The 19,249-nt window shown below is 36.9% G+C and overlaps 1 protein-coding gene across 1 annotated transcript in view; it reads left to right on the forward strand.

Annotated features, from left to right (window-relative positions):
* The window catches only part of LOC114053684 (laminin subunit alpha-1-like), a 195,071-nt gene that overhangs the window by 63,653 nt on the left and 112,169 nt on the right, over positions 1–19,249 (forward strand). The window contains exons 4-15 of the mRNA XM_027876800.1: positions 3,087–3,329; positions 4,499–4,678; positions 6,152–6,241; positions 7,575–7,692; positions 8,089–8,267; positions 10,549–10,654; positions 11,280–11,440; positions 12,510–12,650; positions 14,160–14,333; positions 15,698–15,799; positions 18,025–18,236; positions 19,020–19,131. Of these exons, the coding sequence (XP_027732601.1) occupies positions 3,087–3,329; positions 4,499–4,678; positions 6,152–6,241; positions 7,575–7,692; positions 8,089–8,267; positions 10,549–10,654; positions 11,280–11,440; positions 12,510–12,650; positions 14,160–14,333; positions 15,698–15,799; positions 18,025–18,236; positions 19,020–19,131 (1,818 nt within the window). The remainder of the gene's footprint in view (positions 1–3,086; positions 3,330–4,498; positions 4,679–6,151; positions 6,242–7,574; positions 7,693–8,088; positions 8,268–10,548; positions 10,655–11,279; positions 11,441–12,509; positions 12,651–14,159; positions 14,334–15,697; positions 15,800–18,024; positions 18,237–19,019; positions 19,132–19,249) is intronic.

The raw sequence follows: 19,249 nt of genomic DNA on the forward strand, positions 1-19,249 counted from the left end.
TTTTCTCAGTCTGGGCAAATTGCAGCCCATTGATCCTTTCTCATGCTGTGTGATTCTTTTACATGTTCTTCTGTAGATCCCTCATAGCTGATACACACAGTATGCTGGAGGCCTTCCTTTAGGACTTGGTGTATTTTGTGAGTACTCCTGGAGTATTTGGACATACTGTGAAATAACTGCTCCATCTCCTTTTCTGATTGTATATTTCCTGTTTGATATCCCTTATATTTCTTCTGACATCCCTTAGAGACAGTGTGGAATAGTATATAGAAGGCCAGTCTAGGAGATTGGAAAACCTGGGTACATGTTTTTTCTCTTAAATGCATTGCCTTTGTGATCCAAGACAAGGCACTCAACCTCAGTGTCCCAGAAAATTCTCTCTAAGACTCTTAAGTCATTAGCAAATGAAGATTTGTATCAATTGAAAGAATTTCTACATTATTATGAAGGTTCAGGCCAAAAATACATGAATGAATGAATAAATAAATCCCTTGAACCTTTCCTAGAATGTAGAAGGCGAAACAGAAGAGACAAGTGACACTGTTTGTGATACAAATGTTTGTGGCAATCTGCCTGCTCTCCTCCCATATTTTCATTGACAATACCCCAAGACACATGTAGGTCATTGTCAGATTTTAAGATAAAATTATCTATGTTCTCTTAATTGCTTTTGGGAGCTTTTCATATCATCCATACTTTTTTCCATCATTTTGTTATTTTCCTGTTTTTGAGACATCTTATGAAGCAATCCTGTAGTACTTTCAAACATCTCTAAAATGAATTTCCCTGGCATATACTCGATCTAGTCTAGACCCTCTTCCTAAGTCAGTGAAAAAGCATTTATTAAGTGATTGCTCTGTGCCAGGTACTGTGTTAAGTGCCGGGGTTACAAAGAAATGCAAAAACAGCTCCCGTCCTCAAGGAGCTCACATTCTAATGGAAGAGACTACATGTTAACAACTATGTGTTTAGAAGGTGGAAAGTAATCTTATGGCATCTAGGTGGCACAATGGATAGAGCCCCTGGTCTGTAGTCAGGAAGACCTGAGCTCAAATCTGGCCTCAGATACTTTCTAGCTGTGTGACTGTGGGCAAGTCACTTAATCCTTTTTGCGTAAGTTTCCTCATCCGTAAAATGAGCTAGAGAAGCAAATGGCAAAGCACTTTAATATCTCTGCCAAGAAAACTGCAAACGGGGTCATGAAGAGTTGGACTCCAATGAAAAACAAACAATTTCACAGCGACAACAAGAGGTGTGGAGGCAAGGGTGTTTGAATACTTTGGCCTGGCATTTGAGACCCTTGAAATCTGGCAGACCCTTCCCATCCAACATAATCAGCCATTAGTCCCTAGTAGGAACCTGCCACATTCATTCTTGACTTTAAAGCCTTTTCTCTCATGCTGTTCGTACATATTCCCAACCTAGCCTGAATCAGCCCTTTCCTTTCTCTTTAAGCATGTATATATCACTCATCCTTCAAGGCCTAGGTCAAGTTCCACCTACCCTAAGAGACCTATTCCAGCCTTTCTAGGACCTAATAATCTCTTATCATCTGAACACCTTCAATATTTTAATGCTTCAAAGATCTACAATGAAGGCCTGAGGATGGATTGTACTTGGGCTATCAAAGGACCAGCAGCCTAGGTGCAGAGAGACTCATCACCACATTGGCCAAAGGATGATGACATTTTTTTGCGCACAGATGCTATTAAAGATCCTCCACGAAGACATAGAGGGGCATCACTGGAGAGCATATCCACACTAATGACATTGTAGATTATCATCATCATCACTGTCATCATCATTGTTATTATTTGGGAGCTAGGTGAAGCATTGGATAGAGCACTGAGCCTGAGAAGATGTGAGTTCAATCTTCTCCCTGCCCCAGTTTTCTCATTCACAAAATGGGGGTGATAATGGGACTTACCTCCCAGGGTTATTGTGAGACAATATCTGTAAAGTACTTTGCAAACCTTAAAGCACTATATAAATGCTAGTTATTATCATCATCATTATTATTGTAATATCTGTATGTAAGTATATATGTATGTATGTATGTATGTGTTTATATACACACACACACACATACACACACACACACTCTGTATACATTTCTTTCCAACTAAATAAGCTTCTGGATGACAAGGGACCATGAGTTCAGTTTCTTCTATCTCCTTCTCAGCATGTTGTTTTGCATGTAACTTTATACTGAATGAATGAATGAGTGATCTGATCCCTACCCATCCACCTTCTGCTACAGTTAAATTTATGTTGTATTTCTTGTGCATTTTCTCAGGATCATTAAGTGACATCTTTGTCCTTTCCTAATTTAACACTCCCTGCTATTTTCCAACTTTAAAAGCTAAAACACATCAATTGGATTAAATTAAAACATTGGTGTAAAATGTGATTTATGTTGCTTTTAGCACCAAGAGAAATCCATATATAAGGCTGAAAAATTTATATCATCAACCAGAAACTTAGTCAACAGTAACCATGACTATTGTATCACTATATGGTACTCAGAAATTATTCATCCTGCTGTCCAGGATTAATACTTTTATTTCTGGATAATAAACACAAATCTTTGTTCTAGCCAGAATTTGTGTCTTTTATGTATGGGCACATTTTTTGCTTGTTTACTTCACCCTTTACTTTTTTATCCTTATTTTGATGTAGCTCTGAGAGCATCTCTATTCTTAATTCTTTTGTCAGCCTCACATTTAGGAGTGATTTCACCCCCTCATCACAATCTGAACATTAAGTTTAATATTAGTTGTTTGTTAATACTGCTATTAAAAAATAGAAATATAGGAAAATAAAACAAATAAAAGGAAGCCTTCTTATTAGTCATGGAAATTAATACCATAGATGTCACTGGGGGAATTGTGGAATTCTCTAGCGAAATTAATGCTGCTAAGGAAAAAAAAATTTAAAAATCAAATTTTCTACCAATTTTCACCAAAATTCTGGTTCAAACAATGATGGAACTTTTATGTATGTAACCATTTTCTCATGAAGATCATTCATTTTTGAACCACCTCTACTAATTTCTGATTCTCATTTTTCCAATCTCTTTCTTTTAGGTTTTTCAAGTGGCATATATTATCATCAAAGCTGCTAATGCTCCTCGACCTGGAAATTGGATTTTGGAACGCTCCCTGGATGGCGCAGAGTTCACACCCTGGCAGTATTATGCCATTAGTGATACAGAATGTCTGACTCGGTATAATGTCACTCCAAGATTAGGGCCTCCTACTTATAAGCGAGACGATGAAGTTATCTGCACCTCCTATTATTCTAGATTGGTCCCGCTTGAACATGGAGAGGTATGTTACATATTTTCTTAGATATCTGCAAATAAAATCTTAGAAACAGTCATCCTAAAAGCTAACATTTTTAAATTCTCAAAATGGATCCAATTACTGTGTTTCCAGGATTATTGATTTAAAAAAAGAAAAAAAATCAATTTCAGACTTTTTGATATTACTCTTTAGAATGGTAGCTTGGTTATCACCATGCCGTGGTTCTATTGATACATTGCTTTCCCTTAGGACTGCCACTCATAAATTACTTACACAGGGTGATTTACTGAAATATTTAAGAAAGAGGTAAAAAACCTTGGAAGAGAGATAAATCCTAATTAGACACACACACGTATGCAAGAAGTTATCTCTATGTCATTGCATGTTTAGAGACGTAAGATAGCTTCTGAAGTATGTGGCATTTTGGCACTGGAAGGACCCAGTGTGCACACTCTTTGCTAAAGTCAGGTTTTAATTAAAAACAGTTTATTCTTTAGAAGCACCTGGTCTGGTGAGTTAAACTGTAGAAAACTGTCTGAAGTGCACATCACAGCTGGAATTCCGTAACAAGTCTTGGCACTGTTTCAAGAATGAGCCTAATTAAAAGAGTACAGCATTATATAGGCTTAAAGGCAATTGTTCTCTCCCCCCCTTCCTATCTATTCTTGGCATTTGCTAATTTATTTTAGAAGAGCCGTAACATGGTAGAAATCAGCAAAAACCCGGTGGTTTCTCTTGTGGCTCTTCTCCTCATAGAAGAGAAGACAGAGATATGTTAAGAAAGAATATGGGGTGGAGGGCCTGGGAGTCATTAGCGATGCTTTGACAAGCTGGAATGAATAACTCCAATGTATTAAAGACACATTGGCTTTTCTTCCACGTGCTTGATTGTTGTCTCTCCAAATGTCATTTCCTATTTCTATTCCTCTTTAGAGGTATAAACTGGAGTGGTCTTGGTAGTTGAGGCAGTAACCAATTTTGTCTAGTGGATTAAATAGTTGGTTTCTTATACATCAATGAATTTGAAAAGATATGATGTTGAAATTAAGAAACTTAATAATATAATGGATTTTTGTGTGCATAAAGTAGGGAACTAGCTCCTCCTAGAAGTCATCTTGATATGTCTTTGTGACAGGGTATCTAGGGTTACTAGGTAAATGCATTATATAAGGAATGGTAGTCTCTCTCTTTAGATTCACACATCGCTGATTAATGGCAGACCTAGCGCTGATGATCTCTCACCCAAGCTGTTGGAATTTACCTCAGCACGATATATTCGTCTCCGCTTACAAAGGATTAGAACCCTTAATGCTGACCTTATGACTCTCAGTCGTCGTGATCCTAAAGATCTTGACCCCATAGTCACAAGAAGAGTAAGTACAAAAGACTCTTTTTTTTTATTCCATGAAGTGCTTTTTTTAGTATAAGTTTACTTTTTCAATTTGATTTTCCTATTTCAAATTTATTTCAGTCAGTACTAGCATCTATTAGTACCTCCCATGTACCCAGGCACTGTGCCAAGTGCTGAGGATACAATGAAAGCCAAAAGATAGTCCCTGCCCTCATGGAGCTCACAGCCTAATCAAAGTGCAAACAACTATGTAAAATCAAGCCCAACGGGAAGGCAATAAAATTCATCAGGGCTGGAAAATGCTTCTTGGAGAGGGTAGGACTTTAGCTGAGACCTGAAGGAAGCCAGGGAAACTGGGTGGCAAAGATGAGGAGGGAGGGAGTTCCAGGCATGGGGCAGAGCCAGTGAAAATGATTAGTCAGAAAATGGAGAGGCGTGTGTGAGGAAGGCCAACGTCAATGTATCACAAACTGCAGTGAGGGAAGTGAGATGTAAGAAGGCTGGAAAGGGATAGGGTTGTGGAGAGCCTTAAAAGTGAAATAGAGGTTTTTATATTTGATCCTGGACACAGCAGGGAACCAAGGAATTTACTGAATAAGGGGTTGATGTGATCAAACCAGTACTTAGGAAGATTACTTTGGCAGCAGAATGGATGATGAGCTGAGTGGGAAGAAGCTTGAGGCAGGCAGATCCACCAGCAGGCTGTTGTAACAGTCCGGGCTTGAGGGGATGAGGTCCTGTACTAGAGAGATGGCAGTGTCAGAGGAGAGAAGGGAGCTTGTGGTAGAGATGTCAATGAGGTAAAAATGACAGTACTAGACACCTGATTGGATATGAGAGGTGAGAGAAAATGACACCTAGGTTTAAAGTCTAGGTGTCTGGGAGGATGGTGGTACTCAGGACAGAAATAAGGAAGTTAGGAACAGGAGAGGATTTAGGGGAGAGATGAGTTGTTTCTGACATATTGAGTTTAAGATGTCTGTGGGACATCCAATTCTAGGTGAATCCTATAATAAAGTAAAAAACCTTTTGAGTACAAGATGCTGCTACTGAATCATTAGTTTTAAATGAATGTCATCATAAGAAAGGATTTAAACCCATTATCTTAGTCTTATCAGTATCGTGCACTAACTGTATTAATCGGGCACAAATGGGATCTACTATATGGTGAATTAGATGAAGGTGCACTGTACACAATTATTCATAGAATAAGAATCCCACCAAACTGGGTAATTTTGGTTACACTGTTTTATTTTCTGATGAACGATGTAGATTGGTGACTTTTACTTAATTTAAATCAGGATCAATAGCAGTTTTGGGAGAGGCACAATTTATAAAATAATAAATATCATTATTCAAAAACTATCTTTTAATTTGTACAAATAAGAATTGTCAAGCATCTTATGATTTTAATGAAAGAAGCTTTAAGATTTTCTTCATTTTTGTATGAAAAAGATGTAATGGTGATATGTTTTCTAACTTTATTTTTCCTTAGTATTACTATTCCATAAAAGATATTTCAATTGGAGGAATGTGTATATGCTATGGTCATGCTAGTAGCTGCCCATGGGATGAAACTACAAAGGTAAGATGGAATAGATGGAATAGCTAACATTTGAATGAAACAACAGAGAAATACTCATTTTTTTTATCTATAAAGAACCATTCCTTTTAATATAAAAAGGTGACCCCATTTAACTTAAGAACGAGAGGTGCATTTAGTTGTCTCTATTAATTTATTTTTTTAAGTTTTATTGCTCTTTTGATGTTTTAGCCAGCCATTTCCTGACATGCCATTCCCCTCCCTGTCCAGGATGAACACTTCCTCATAACATAGAAAAGCAGTTAGGAAAACTGGCCAAACTTGTGACCTTATCCGTGGCATATAAAACATTTTATGCCCATAGCCTCAACTTCTCTTTTGAGAGGAGGAAAGTATATTTCATCATCTGTTTTCCTGGACTCAAAACTGATTATTGTGAAAATGATTAGTTATTATATCTCTATCATCTATATCTATATTCAGAGAATTAATATATATGTACTCTGTAAGGCTTGTAAAGTACTTTATTTGTATTGTCTCATATGATTTTTACATCAACTCTGTTGATAAGATGCTATTATTATCCTCATTTCACAAATGAAGAAACAGAGTCTGAGAGATTCAGTAATTTGCCCCAGGGTCATATAGATAGTAAGTGTCTGAGGACGGATTCAAATCCTTTTTTTTTTCAACCCTCGTTCTATCCACTATGCCATGCTGGTGGTGGTGTTCGCATTTACAATCCTGTAGTCATGGTGTGTGTTATTTTCCTGGTTCTACTTTCTTTGCTCTATATTGGTTCATGCAATTCTTAATTCATTTCTCTGGATTCCTTGTTCCTCATTTCCTATGGCACAGTACTTTATTATGCTAATGCTAATTATACTAATTTATAATGCTAAATGAGACCACTCTTCATCTAGCCATTCATCAATCAATGGGCATCCACTTCTTCCCTTATTTTTTGCCACTATTAATATATAATGTATAATAATCATATAATATATAACAATCAATATATAAATATTGATACATTAGTGTATTATAATTATATTACTATTGTAGATTAATATATAATATGTATTAATATTTTGGTATACATGAATTTTCTCTCTGTCTTTGCTGTTTTCTCTAGTGGGGTCACTAGGTCAAATGATTTTATATAGCAGTGATTTTAATATCATAAGTACAAATTAGAATGGTTGTGAATTTGTTCCACATTTCTGGAAAACAATTTTCAGCACTTCACAAAACTCAAAATACTATACAAATTATAGTTATTATTATTATTATTATTGATCTCATTCTTCTCTGAGAAAAGAATAACATGCAATTCTTTATTTTTATATTAAAAATTGATTTTGCACTTATTTAGAAACTACAATGTCAGTGTGAACATAATACGTGTGGAGAGAGTTGTAATGAATGCTGCCCTGGTTTTCATCAGCAACCTTGGCGACCTGGAACCATTTCTTCTGGTAATACATGTGAAGGTTAGTAAATAGAAAATTGAAGGTGCTTACCTCATTTGTAAATCTGTTTTAAGTTTTTGATTACTTGGTTTCTACCTAGTGGTTTTAGAACTTCTATCTATCTTATAATACAAATAGTTCCTAGAACTTAAAGTTGCCTTTAGAATTACCAAATTTATAGCCAGAGGCTCAAGTGATACATTTATAACCTTGAAACTTAAATATGACACAATTTGATAATCAAATTATATTTTTAAACTTTGGTCAACTGAGAGACTCCAGATGTTAAGATATTTTTCAGTCTAGAAATTAGATAACTATAAGTAATTACAGTTAATTGAGGAGGGGGAGGGGAGGCATTTTAAATGCAAGACAGAACAAGTTGTTTTTTTTTTAATTGGGACATCCTCTCTCTAGAGTGCAACTGTCATAATAAAACCAAAGACTGTTACTATGATCAGAGTGTTGCCGATCAGAAGAAAAGTATGAATATTGCTGGACATTTCAAAGGTGGAGGAGTCTGTGTTAATTGTCTACAAAATACAGCAGGAATCAACTGTGAAACTTGCATCGATGGATACTATAGACCACATAAAGTAAGACTGTGATATTTCACTTTATTTTTTAAATTGTATTCTGAACTTAAGAAACACAACAAGCATTTACATAACATAGTAGAATGGGGGGAGGAAGATGATTACATGTGAAATTGCAAATCTATTTTTTTACTTTAGCTGTGTTTCAAATTTTTCATTGAGGACTGAAATAGATCTAGACGTTCAGAATCTGAAAGAAGAATTCATATATGTGAACTGTGACCCTGGGCAAATCACTTAATCCTGTTTGCCTCAATTTCCTCATCTGTAAAATGAGCTAGAGAAGGAAATGGCAAACCACTCCAGTATCTTTGCCAAGAAAACCCCAAATGGGGTCATAAAGAGTCAAACATAACTAAAATGACTGAACAACAACATATGGAGAACACCCGAATTATTCTGGCTAACTCTTTTTTAATAATAAGTATGAATGAACAGATTCAACTGGTAATATCAAGTAGCACCAAGCTTTTAAGTTAAGAAACCTAAGTTTCCTTACCATGCTTCCTATAGCTCCATATTCATAATGAATGCCACAGAGAAGCAGGCAATATTACTGAAAGAATACTATAATGGAGATAATGTACCTTGGTTCAAATCCTGATTAAGTTTATTACTTGTGTGACTTTGGGCAAATCAATTAACCTTCCTAGACTCATTTGTGCAATGAAGGCATTGGTTAGATGGCTACCTAAGTTTCTTTTAGCTTCAGATATGTGATTAGGAACAGAATGGAGCTCACTGGGGCTGAAGAAAGAGAAGACCAGTAGCAATGTAAAGGGGTCGTGTGTTGCTAGTGAACTTCATTGCTGTCACTCTCAAAAAGGAGCTTATACATCTCCCTTGCTATTGAATATACTCTGTCTTCAGTAATTGCCTCCTTGTAATGAACAGAAAACAAAAGATTTTTTTTAAAAATTATTGTTACTGTAACTTTTGCTCTGGAAGAGAAAAGGATTTGGTCTCATAAGATCAGGGTTTGGGTTCTATCTCTAACTCTTAACTGTTCAGTCAGACAAGTAACCTGGTTCTTTAAAAATTTTTTTTATTTTTTAATTATTAATTATTTTTAGTTTTCAATATTCACTTCCATAAGCTTTTGAGTTTTAAATTTTCTCCCCCTCCCTCCCATCCTCCCTTCCCAAGATGGCATGCAATCTGATATAGGTTCTACATATACATTCCTATTAAATATATTTTTACATTAGTCATGTTGTAAAGAAAAATTAGAACCAATAAGAGGAACCACAAGGAAGAAGAAACAAAACAAAACAAAAGTTAAAAAAAAAAAAAGAACAAATAGCATGCTTCGATCCGCATTCAGACTCCATAGCTCTTTCTTTGGATGTGGATAGCATTTTCCACATGGAAAATGGAGATGTCTTAGATCCTTGCATTGCTGAGAAGAGCCAAGTCTGTTAAAGTTGGTCATTGCACAATGTAGCTGTTACTGTGTACAATGTTCTCCTCATTCTGCTCATTTCACTCAGCATCAGTCCATACAAGTCTTTCCAGTAACCTGGTACTTTTTAAGGCTCAGTTTCCTCATTTGAAAAAAGAAGATAGGAACACTTGGACAAACTAACTCTTGGGGGGTTTTTAGTATTCTGTACCACTGGTGCAGATCTTTAATCCTTCGTGGTTTAATAGGCAGTCTTTAGGAGATACTATCCCTGAAAAATGAATCACCTTGTGGTAACCCTGACAATGCGCCTTTTGAACTTAATTAGTCCAATCCTCATGTGACAGACAGTCTGTCACTGGGCCTATGGCCAAGCTTCTTCAGTTGATGTAGGATTGGTCAGAGATTGCATCCCACTAACTTGGCCTTCCAAAACCCAAGGTCACTCACCTCTAGCTACAGTGAGACATTAAAAGTGTGGAATTCAGTGGATCATGAGACAACATGAATATGTGCTATCATACTATTGTCATAAAATATTATGATTATTCTAATAATCATAGTATCATGATGTAATTATTGTTGTCCTAATCATATTATCATATGATTACTATGAGGCAGTTAGGTGGTACAATGAAGACTGTTAAACCCAGAGTCAAGAAGATCTAAACTTAAATTCTGCCTCACACATTTACTAGCTTATAATTACTGCCAACTTGTGAATCAGAAAAATGAGGCTCTGGATCTTTTTATGGTCATTCAGTAAATGCTAAAATCAGGATTGAGTATGGCTTTCATTATGTTTATTATCAATTCTACTGTTATTCATTTCAGTGGCTCATCTGGGAGTATAGAAGCTAACATTTGTCCTTGTTTCAGGTTTCTCCTTATGAGAACAGCCCATGCCTTCCATGTAATTGTGATCCTCTTGGTTCACTCAGTTCAGTGTGTGTTAAGGACGATCGCCAGTCTGACTGGTTGAATGGTAAGTGTTCGGGTTGGGCATGTGTTCATGCTTTTTTTTTTCTTTTGCTTATTGAGACCTTTTTTTTCCACAAATGTTTGTATACTATGTGGGTTATCAATGTGACAGTTTTGTAACATATCTATGTTGATGTACAGAAAGCATTTTTAAAAGGAAGGAAAATGCCATAAAACCATATAGGAACATAAGATTAATAACATGTTCATTTAATATTATCCAAGAAGCTCAAAATGCTTGGAAAACATTATCTTAACAAAGTCCCCAAGCAGTCCTATTAAAATGACAAATATTCATCATTCCCATTCTTCAAGCGAGGGGAAACTGAACCGCTACATGCAGGCCAAGTTACTAATGTAAGTGTGCATAATGAGGCACTATGTGGATGAAGGGACAGTCAACAATCTCCTGTGACAATTAATTTCTCTGTCTTCTCATGGACATCTGGAATAAAAATCAGGTTTCTGTGCTAACTCACGTGGAAAGGTGTGGCCATAGAGAATCCTATCAATCAAACCATTTGCTGCATTGGAGGTGGTTTTCTACCTGTGTCTTACCATTTTATTCTGTTTTGTTTTTTTTAACCGCTTGATGCTGCTATTGAACATCGCCATTTCTATCTTTTAAGGGAACTGGCCAGGTCAGTGCCAATGTAAAGAGGGCTACACAGGAGAAAAGTGCGATCGCTGCCAGTTTGGCTACAAGGGCTTCCCAAATTGCTTTCGCTGCAATTGCAGTCTGGCGGGCAGTGTAAATGATGACCCATGCAGTGAGCCTTGTCTTTGTAAGGTAAGAGCGGAACTGAGGTAAGAAATGAGCACAGATTTTTCATTTGGGTTCCTTGGGAAAAAGAGAATTTTTTTTCTGGTGTAAGTAATTAAATGAATTACTGAAGATAGAGCAGCAGTCTTCTGTATGGAAGTGTGACATTACGTTATACATAATTGGCACATAAATGTCCTAGCCAAAATTGTTTTAGTAAGTTCTAGATTATGAATCAATGGACCTCACTATGGTCTGATGAGAAATTAGTCAACTTACCTGTGGAAGCTCTAGTGTTTCAGCATCTCTGTGGCCATGTGACCTGGTACTTTTTAAGCCTCACTCCACGTGTACTAAGTAGACACCACTGTGTGCCAGGCACTGTGCTAAGCACTGTAGTTTCTCCTTCGTTCTTGAAGAGGACCATGACATCAGGAAGGTGATGCCATGGCTTGCAACTCAACTGCTTTTAAGTGAGGGAGAGCTGTGCAAAGTCACTAGCCTCACTTTCTCCTCCAGAGCCATCTGGGTTCAGTGGCAAAATCTAGATCAGGACAACTGGAAATGGCCCCTGCTAAGCATTGGAGATACAAAGAAAGACAAAACATGGTTCCTGCCTTCAAGGAGTTCACATTCTAGTGGAGGAGACAACATGCAAATGATTATATGTATTTAAGATATATAGTCAACTAGCATTTATTAAGTAATTATTATGTTCCAGGTACTTAGTACTAGAGATACAAAGAAAGACATGAAAGGGCTGTCAAGAGTCCCTGGGTTAATAATGGCTATGCCAATGAAACACAAATTCTGACAGGTACTACTAAATAGGAAAGGCCTAGGGTATGACCCTGAGGATGGACTGGATGCATATTGCCCATGGATCCAGCCTAGCTAACTCAGAGAGGTTCATCACCAAGTTGCTCCTACCTAGAGCATGTAGGACATCACAAGTCTTTTTTTTTCTTAATTTTTTTTCATCACAAGTCTTAAAAGATCATTTACTAAGCTATGGAGGGCCTCTACTAAAGCACCAACTTATCTGCCCGTCTGTACCTGTTTTTGCTAAAGAAGACTCTTTTATGCTGACTTGCAGAAAAATGTCGAAGGGGAAGAATGTGGTCGTTGTAAACCAGGATTTTATAATCTGAAGGAAAGGAACCCTGAGGGTTGTACGGAGTGTTTCTGCTTTGGCGTTTCTGACGTCTGTGACAGCCTTTCCTGGCCTGTCACTCAGGTATGATCTATGACCATGACCCAATGGTTACCACATTAAATAGAATAGGAGGTAAGCTTTGAAATAGTTAAGAACTCTCATCAGTGCAGTTATCAACCATGATTCTAGGGGATTGATGCTGAAGAATGCTACTCCCCTCCTGCCTGGAGAATTCTCATCACCATTGTTAGTTCCTGTGGACTTGGGCAGGGTTGGTTATGGTATATAAAAGACAACGGTAGCAGCTTCAAGGGGATGTGTTGCACAGAATTGGGGGCGAGGAGTGAAATGGAGGCTTTGGGAAAGATGAGGATAGAAGTATGGGCTTCTCATCTAGTGAAGAGTAAGAGCAGGCTTGATCCTCCATATTTACTTCTATTCCCATTCTCCTTCTGCAGTAGGACTCTAAAAGGGGAGAGGTCTAAGGCTGACTGGGTTATGTGAAGACCAGAGAGCATGTGTGAAGATTTCCTTTCTCTTTCTTTTTCTCGTTCTCTTCCCACATTTTTCTTTTGAGCACTATTGTAGAGAGGTGATGGGAAATAGAGATGGGAGTTGAGGAGCACAAGGGAAGAGGGGGATCATGATAGGGTTTTCTTTTTCCTCCCTCATGAGTATGGTAGATGAAATAGATCCAGCCTAGCTAACTCAGAGAGCTTCATCACCAAGTTGTTCCTGCCTGGAGCATGTAGGACATCACTACTCTTAAGAAAAGTTCCTATGATCACACACTTGGAATGGTTTTTGGTTAAAAGATTTATTGAAGGGGCAGCTAGGTGGTGCAGTGGATTACAGGCTCTGGAGTCAGGAGGACCTGAGTTCAAATCCGGCCTCAGACACGTAACACTTACTAGCTGTGTGACCCTGGGCAAGTCACTTAACCCCATTGCCTCATCAAAAAGCAAAAAAAAAAAAAAAAAAAAAAAAAAAGACAAAGATTTATCTAAGTCAGTAACGCACGTGTTGAGAATGCTGGCTTTTTGTTGTGTTTATTATTGAGAAGGTGGACTAGAAAGAAAAAAAAGCATTTTATTCAAGTTTCTAATTGTATTCCCTTAATTTTTCCTGATCTCCTTTTAACTCTAAAACACATTACTATGTACAGGTTTTTGTTTTATGGTTTGTTTTTATATGCAATTGGCTTTTGCTTTACTTAGAGATAATTTGGGCCTACTAGATTTGCCAACTCCCTAAGAGGTGAAGGGTATTGAGTTGGGAAAGGCAACATCTGGGTTCTAATGCTAATTCTGTCACTTAGTAGTTTAGAAACTTGGGCAAGTTACTAAACCTCCTTGGGTCTCACTCTTCTCATCTCTGATATGAGGAAGATGTACTATCAGAGTGGGGAACCCGTGACCTCAAGGCCAAATGTGGCCCTCTCGGTCCTCAAGTGCAGCCCTTTGACAGTCAAAGGTTACCCACTCTTGGACCAGATGTTGTCTAAGATCACTTCTAACTTTCAATCTATGAACTAAGAAAACATCTAAGGTCATTTCCAATTCTAACAATCTATGATCTTTTTGTTTTAAGGTGACTGATATGTCTGGGTGGCAGGTCACTGACTTGTCCAGTTCAAGTAATATCCAGTCTCAGCAAAATCAGGTGGATGGACCTCATCAAATAACTATCAACAACACTGTGGCCATGCAAATGCTAAAATCCAAGTATTACTGGTCAGCTCCTATAGCATATCTTGGAAATAAAGTAAGTTTGTAGATGGAAAGAAGCTAAAAGAACCTCTTCTTTTTGCAGGTATAATTTTGCATGTTTGGCATTAAATACTAGCCACAACTGTAAACAATACTTTGTTTCTTCCCATTCATATGCATGATATCTAATACCGTAATGACTAGTACCTGACCAAAGGTATGCCAGTACATGAAGAAAGAAGATGGAATATTTTTATTTTGTTCACTGAAAATATCTCTCATGGTTTCACCTTAGATTTGCTGTATAGAATCTATTTATTCTACTCTCTGTTTTTCATTGTGTTACTAAAATATAGACTTTATGTGTAATTTTCCTTTCTTTGTTATTATACTATTTGGTTACCCAGAGGCAATATGGTTTAGTTCTTTTTTTTGGGAGGGGGGGAGCACCTTGTAGAGGGTTTGAAAGGTAAAAGGAATCTTCAAGATTGCCTTTATTACTTTACACACAATTTTTAGTAAGAATTGAGAAATAGGGTCAAAATGTTGAATTTTTTATAGGGCTTGAGTTAAGGGTTTATTAATGTTAGTTGAAGTATCTGTGGAATTGACTCTGGGAGATGTAAATTTAATTTGGTATTTCTGAGTTTACATATTTAAACAGTGTAGCACAGGTAAAAATCTATCAGTGCTACTATATCTGATAATTTGATGTAAACTTATATGACAGTTAGTATGATACACAGAAAAGGTCCTGGTCTTGGGGTCTGAAGAAATGTGAGTTCAAATCTTGTCTCTAACACATCTAGTCATGTGATAGGATAGGGACTGTATCTGTGATTCCATCGGCATAAGGAATTCCCAGATGAGCAAGCCCTTGCTACCAATTCAGGCAAGCAACTTCTCTACAACTGATGGTATCAAACGTTACCTGGAGCACCGATAGGTTCAGTGACTTGCCTAGCCAGCATGTAGCAGAGGTAAGAGTTGAACCCATGTCTTCCTGGCTTTGAGGCCAGCTCTCTATCTATTTTGCTACGGCTGCTTCTCTAGCCATGTGACCAGGGTAAGTCACTTAATTCCTCTGAGGAGCCTCAGTTTCCCCATCAGTAAAATAAGTATAATCATACACATATTATTTACCTCTCACAGAGTTGTGAAAGTAGAATGAGATTATACTTGAAACATATTCTGGACACCTCATAGCATTATGGAAACATGAGTCATTATTATTGTGTTCATTGTGGTTCCTAACATATAGAATTGTAATTCAAATATTATAGGCTTTCTGATTAGTTTTCAGCTTGGGATTTCAAAGTATCATTGTGGCAAGGATTACTATCACTATTACCAAACTTAAAAAAAATAAATGAATGAATGAATAGATTATTTGCTATATTTTGAATATTACTGTTTCAGTTGACTGCCTTTGGTGGAAACTTGAAGTATACTGTGTCTTATGATATTCCAATGGAGACTGTGGACAGTGACTTAATGTCTCACACAGATGTTATTATTAAGGTAACCTTTTTTAGATTTCCTTTTTGGGAATTTTGTGGGGAGATGTTTTTCAGGTCAAAAATGGCCCAATTGCACTCTACAAGGTAGGGAGAGGCAAGTAGTCACTATGGAGGGCTTTCCCTCTATTGGACTCTTGTGGGTCATGAGGTCACTCTGGGGATATTTTCTTTGTTTCATGAATTTAGACCAGGGAATCTATTCCTCAGAATTAAGTCCTGATCAAAGAGGGATATGGGGGACTTCCTTGTTACTAGAAAAGGGGAGGGATCCTATCAGTCTTTTGGTGATTGTGAGTCCTTGTTTTTCTCTTTTTCTTGTGTATGCTATCTCTACTTAAAGGAAATATTTATATCTCTTCGGCAGCCATTAATTATTCCTTTTTACATTCCTCACACCACTTCCCTTCATGTAATCTGCTCCAGTCAAAGTAGACTGACTACTCACAGTTCCATAAAAAACAAACAGTACTTCCCTCCTGCAGCCTTACTCATGCTTATGACTAGAATCCCTTTTCTGCCCATCCCTACCTGTTGCTATCATGAAGCAAGCATGGTATAATAGCTACACTTGGAGTTAGGAAGATCTGGTTTTAAATCCCACTTCTAATAATTACCAGCTGAGTGAACCAAGGCAAGTCACTTAAACTCTCTCAGTCTCGTTTTCCTCATCTGTAAAATGGGAATAATAATAGCAAACACTTACCTCAAAAGATTGTTGTATCAAATGAAATAATGTATGCATAGTGGTTTGTAAACCTTAAAACACCATATAAATGCTAGCTGCTATTATTTTATCATATTCACTCTTTAAGACCCAGTTGAAATGTCACCTTCACCATGAACCTATTCCCAAAACCCTCCTTACTTTTCCCAAGTCCACTGTGATCTCATCTTCCTGAAAATTGTGGTGCTACCTTTTATCTGGCTGCTTGGTGGCACAGTGGATAGAGTGCCAGGCCTGGAGTCAGGAAGACTCATTTTTTGAGTTCAAATCTGGCCTCCGACACCTACTAGCTGTGTGACCCTAAGTAAGTTACTCAACTCTGCCTCAGTTCCTCATCTTTAAAATGAACTGGAGAAGGAAATGGCAAGCCACTCTAGTTTCTTTGTGAAGAAAATCCCAAACCTCTGTGTCAGAGTTGGACACAACCAAATAACAACAACAGAGTATTATGTTATGTCTACATAACATGTATACATATAAACACATAGAATATATGCGTATTCAATCTAGTAAGACATATATTTGTATAGATCAAATATATATATATGTATTAGCTAGTAAGATAGATAGATATATATACACACACACAGATTGAATATATAGTCAATCTAGTAAGTTAAACAGTCTAGTAAGATATGTATGTGTATACATGTGCTTGTGTGTATATATGTATACATGTATTATGCATGTATTTATGCATAAACATGAGGAAAAATAAACAAAGGACCTGACCTTGGGAGCTTTCAGTCTAGTAAAAGATTTTAGATAGAAAGAGAGAGAGAGAGATCTATCAAGTTTCTCTAGATATCAATCTCTATGTCTAAAATCTCTCTTATTAGACTGAAAGCTCCCAAGTTTAGATGCTACATTTATTTTTTCTTTTATTTACCCTACCCCTTAGCACTGTGCTTCCCTAATAGTAGGTGCTTAATTAATGGATGTATCACGTCCCTTGGACTCTGAACTTTAGAATCAATTTGTATCCTGTCCTGTTCCTTACTCCTCACATCCAATCACTAGCTAATTCCTATTGATTTTACCTCCACAATCTCTCTCATGTCCATCTCTTCCTCTCTAATTACCACTACTGATTTAGGATAGGACCTATCTCCCTTTTGCCCCTATCACATTCTACATTTTATTGTACTTACTTGCATACAGGCCATGTTTTTCCTGTCAGATTTTAAAGGTTGTTATGGGTTTGTGTTTTTTTTTTTTTATCATCCTCAGTACAATCCTTGAGAGCGGGGACCATGTTACGTGGTCTGTCTAAAGCATGTCTGACTCTGTACTCCCCCCTACAAAGTTCAGCATAGTTCCTGGCATGTAACAAGTGCCTAATAAAGACAGACAAGGATTACTATTTTCTAAAAGTTTTTGGGCCAAGGGTCACAGGCATCCTCACTTCAGATTGAACCTAAATTTAACTTTATTTTTTAGTATAAAGTTTGATCCTATTTTTAAACACCAAATACATTCTTTTTCTTATTTGTGTGTTGCAGGGAAATGGACTCACTTTAAGTACAAGGGCTGAGGGCTTGTCATTACAACCTTATGAAGAGTACTTTAACGTAGTGAAGCTTGTGCCTGAAAACTTTAGAGATTATAATACCAAAAGAGAAATAGACCGGGACCAGCTGATGACTGTCTTAGCTAATGTGACTCATCTTTTGATTAGGGCCAATTATAATACTGCAAAAAAGGCACTTTATAGGTACGTATTGAGAAAGAAGTAAAGCTTTCCAGTTTGTGTGCTTTGCTTATGAATTAATAAAAATGTCTTCACTAATGGTCATTTATCTTAAAGTTCATGAAAAATTTTTCTCCACAATTCTGACATAGGCACAATGGTATCAGGACTGCCCTAGTATTTCAGAACAATACCAGTGTAGACAATTTCTATCAGAAATGGAAATTATTCCCAAGGAGGGGATTAAAGAATAATCATTAGAAAATATTTAAGATATAAATAGATTTGATATAATATAGAAGACCTTGAAGATAACTGTTCAGTAAATAAGAAAATTAGCAATTTCCTATGCCAAAATTCATACTGTGTCACTAATATTGTAGTTTTGCCTTTGCTATATTTTCTCTTAGCCACCCAACTGGAACTTTGAGAGAGCACAATTTCCTATAAAGCCTAGCCAAATCTAAAAGAGAATTTGAGTATAGCTTAGCCATTTAAAAGAAACCAGTATTTAATGATTGCTTTTTTTGTGGAGGTAGTGTAGAGAGAGGTGATACAGCAGGTGATTTTTCTTCAGTGCTTTGTGGTGTCTTCACTATCTTCTTACAAGTTCCATAAGAAGAATTTATTTGGAGGGGATGGTGATGATTTCTGGGGAGTTGGTGCTTATGGTCAGAAAACTTTCATTCACTTATGAGGTAATACTGACATCACATTTAAATTGAAATTAGGCTATTTCTCTAAAATAGTAGTCCCAATAAAGTTTAAAAAATCAGCATCTGTTCATGTCTTCCTGTTTGCTTACAGATTAGATGCTGTGACTTTGGACATAGCAAACCCAAATGTCATAGATCTGGTGCTGGCTACTGATGCAGAATATTGTGAATGTCCTCAAGGGTATAATGGAATCTCCTGTGAGGTAGGTAATGGTCTTCACTTCCTTCTTTTTCACCTTCATTCATTCCCTCAGCTATAAAAGTTGAATATAAATAAGCTATATATTCCATGTATATGGTATATTGATCAAAGGTTTAGCT

Source organism: Vombatus ursinus, unplaced genomic scaffold, assembly GCF_900497805.2.
Source record: "Vombatus ursinus unplaced genomic scaffold, bare-nosed wombat genome assembly UNPS02014812.1, whole genome shotgun sequence".
In the NCBI taxonomy this organism is placed as follows: Eukaryota; Metazoa; Chordata; class Mammalia; order Diprotodontia; family Vombatidae; genus Vombatus; species Vombatus ursinus.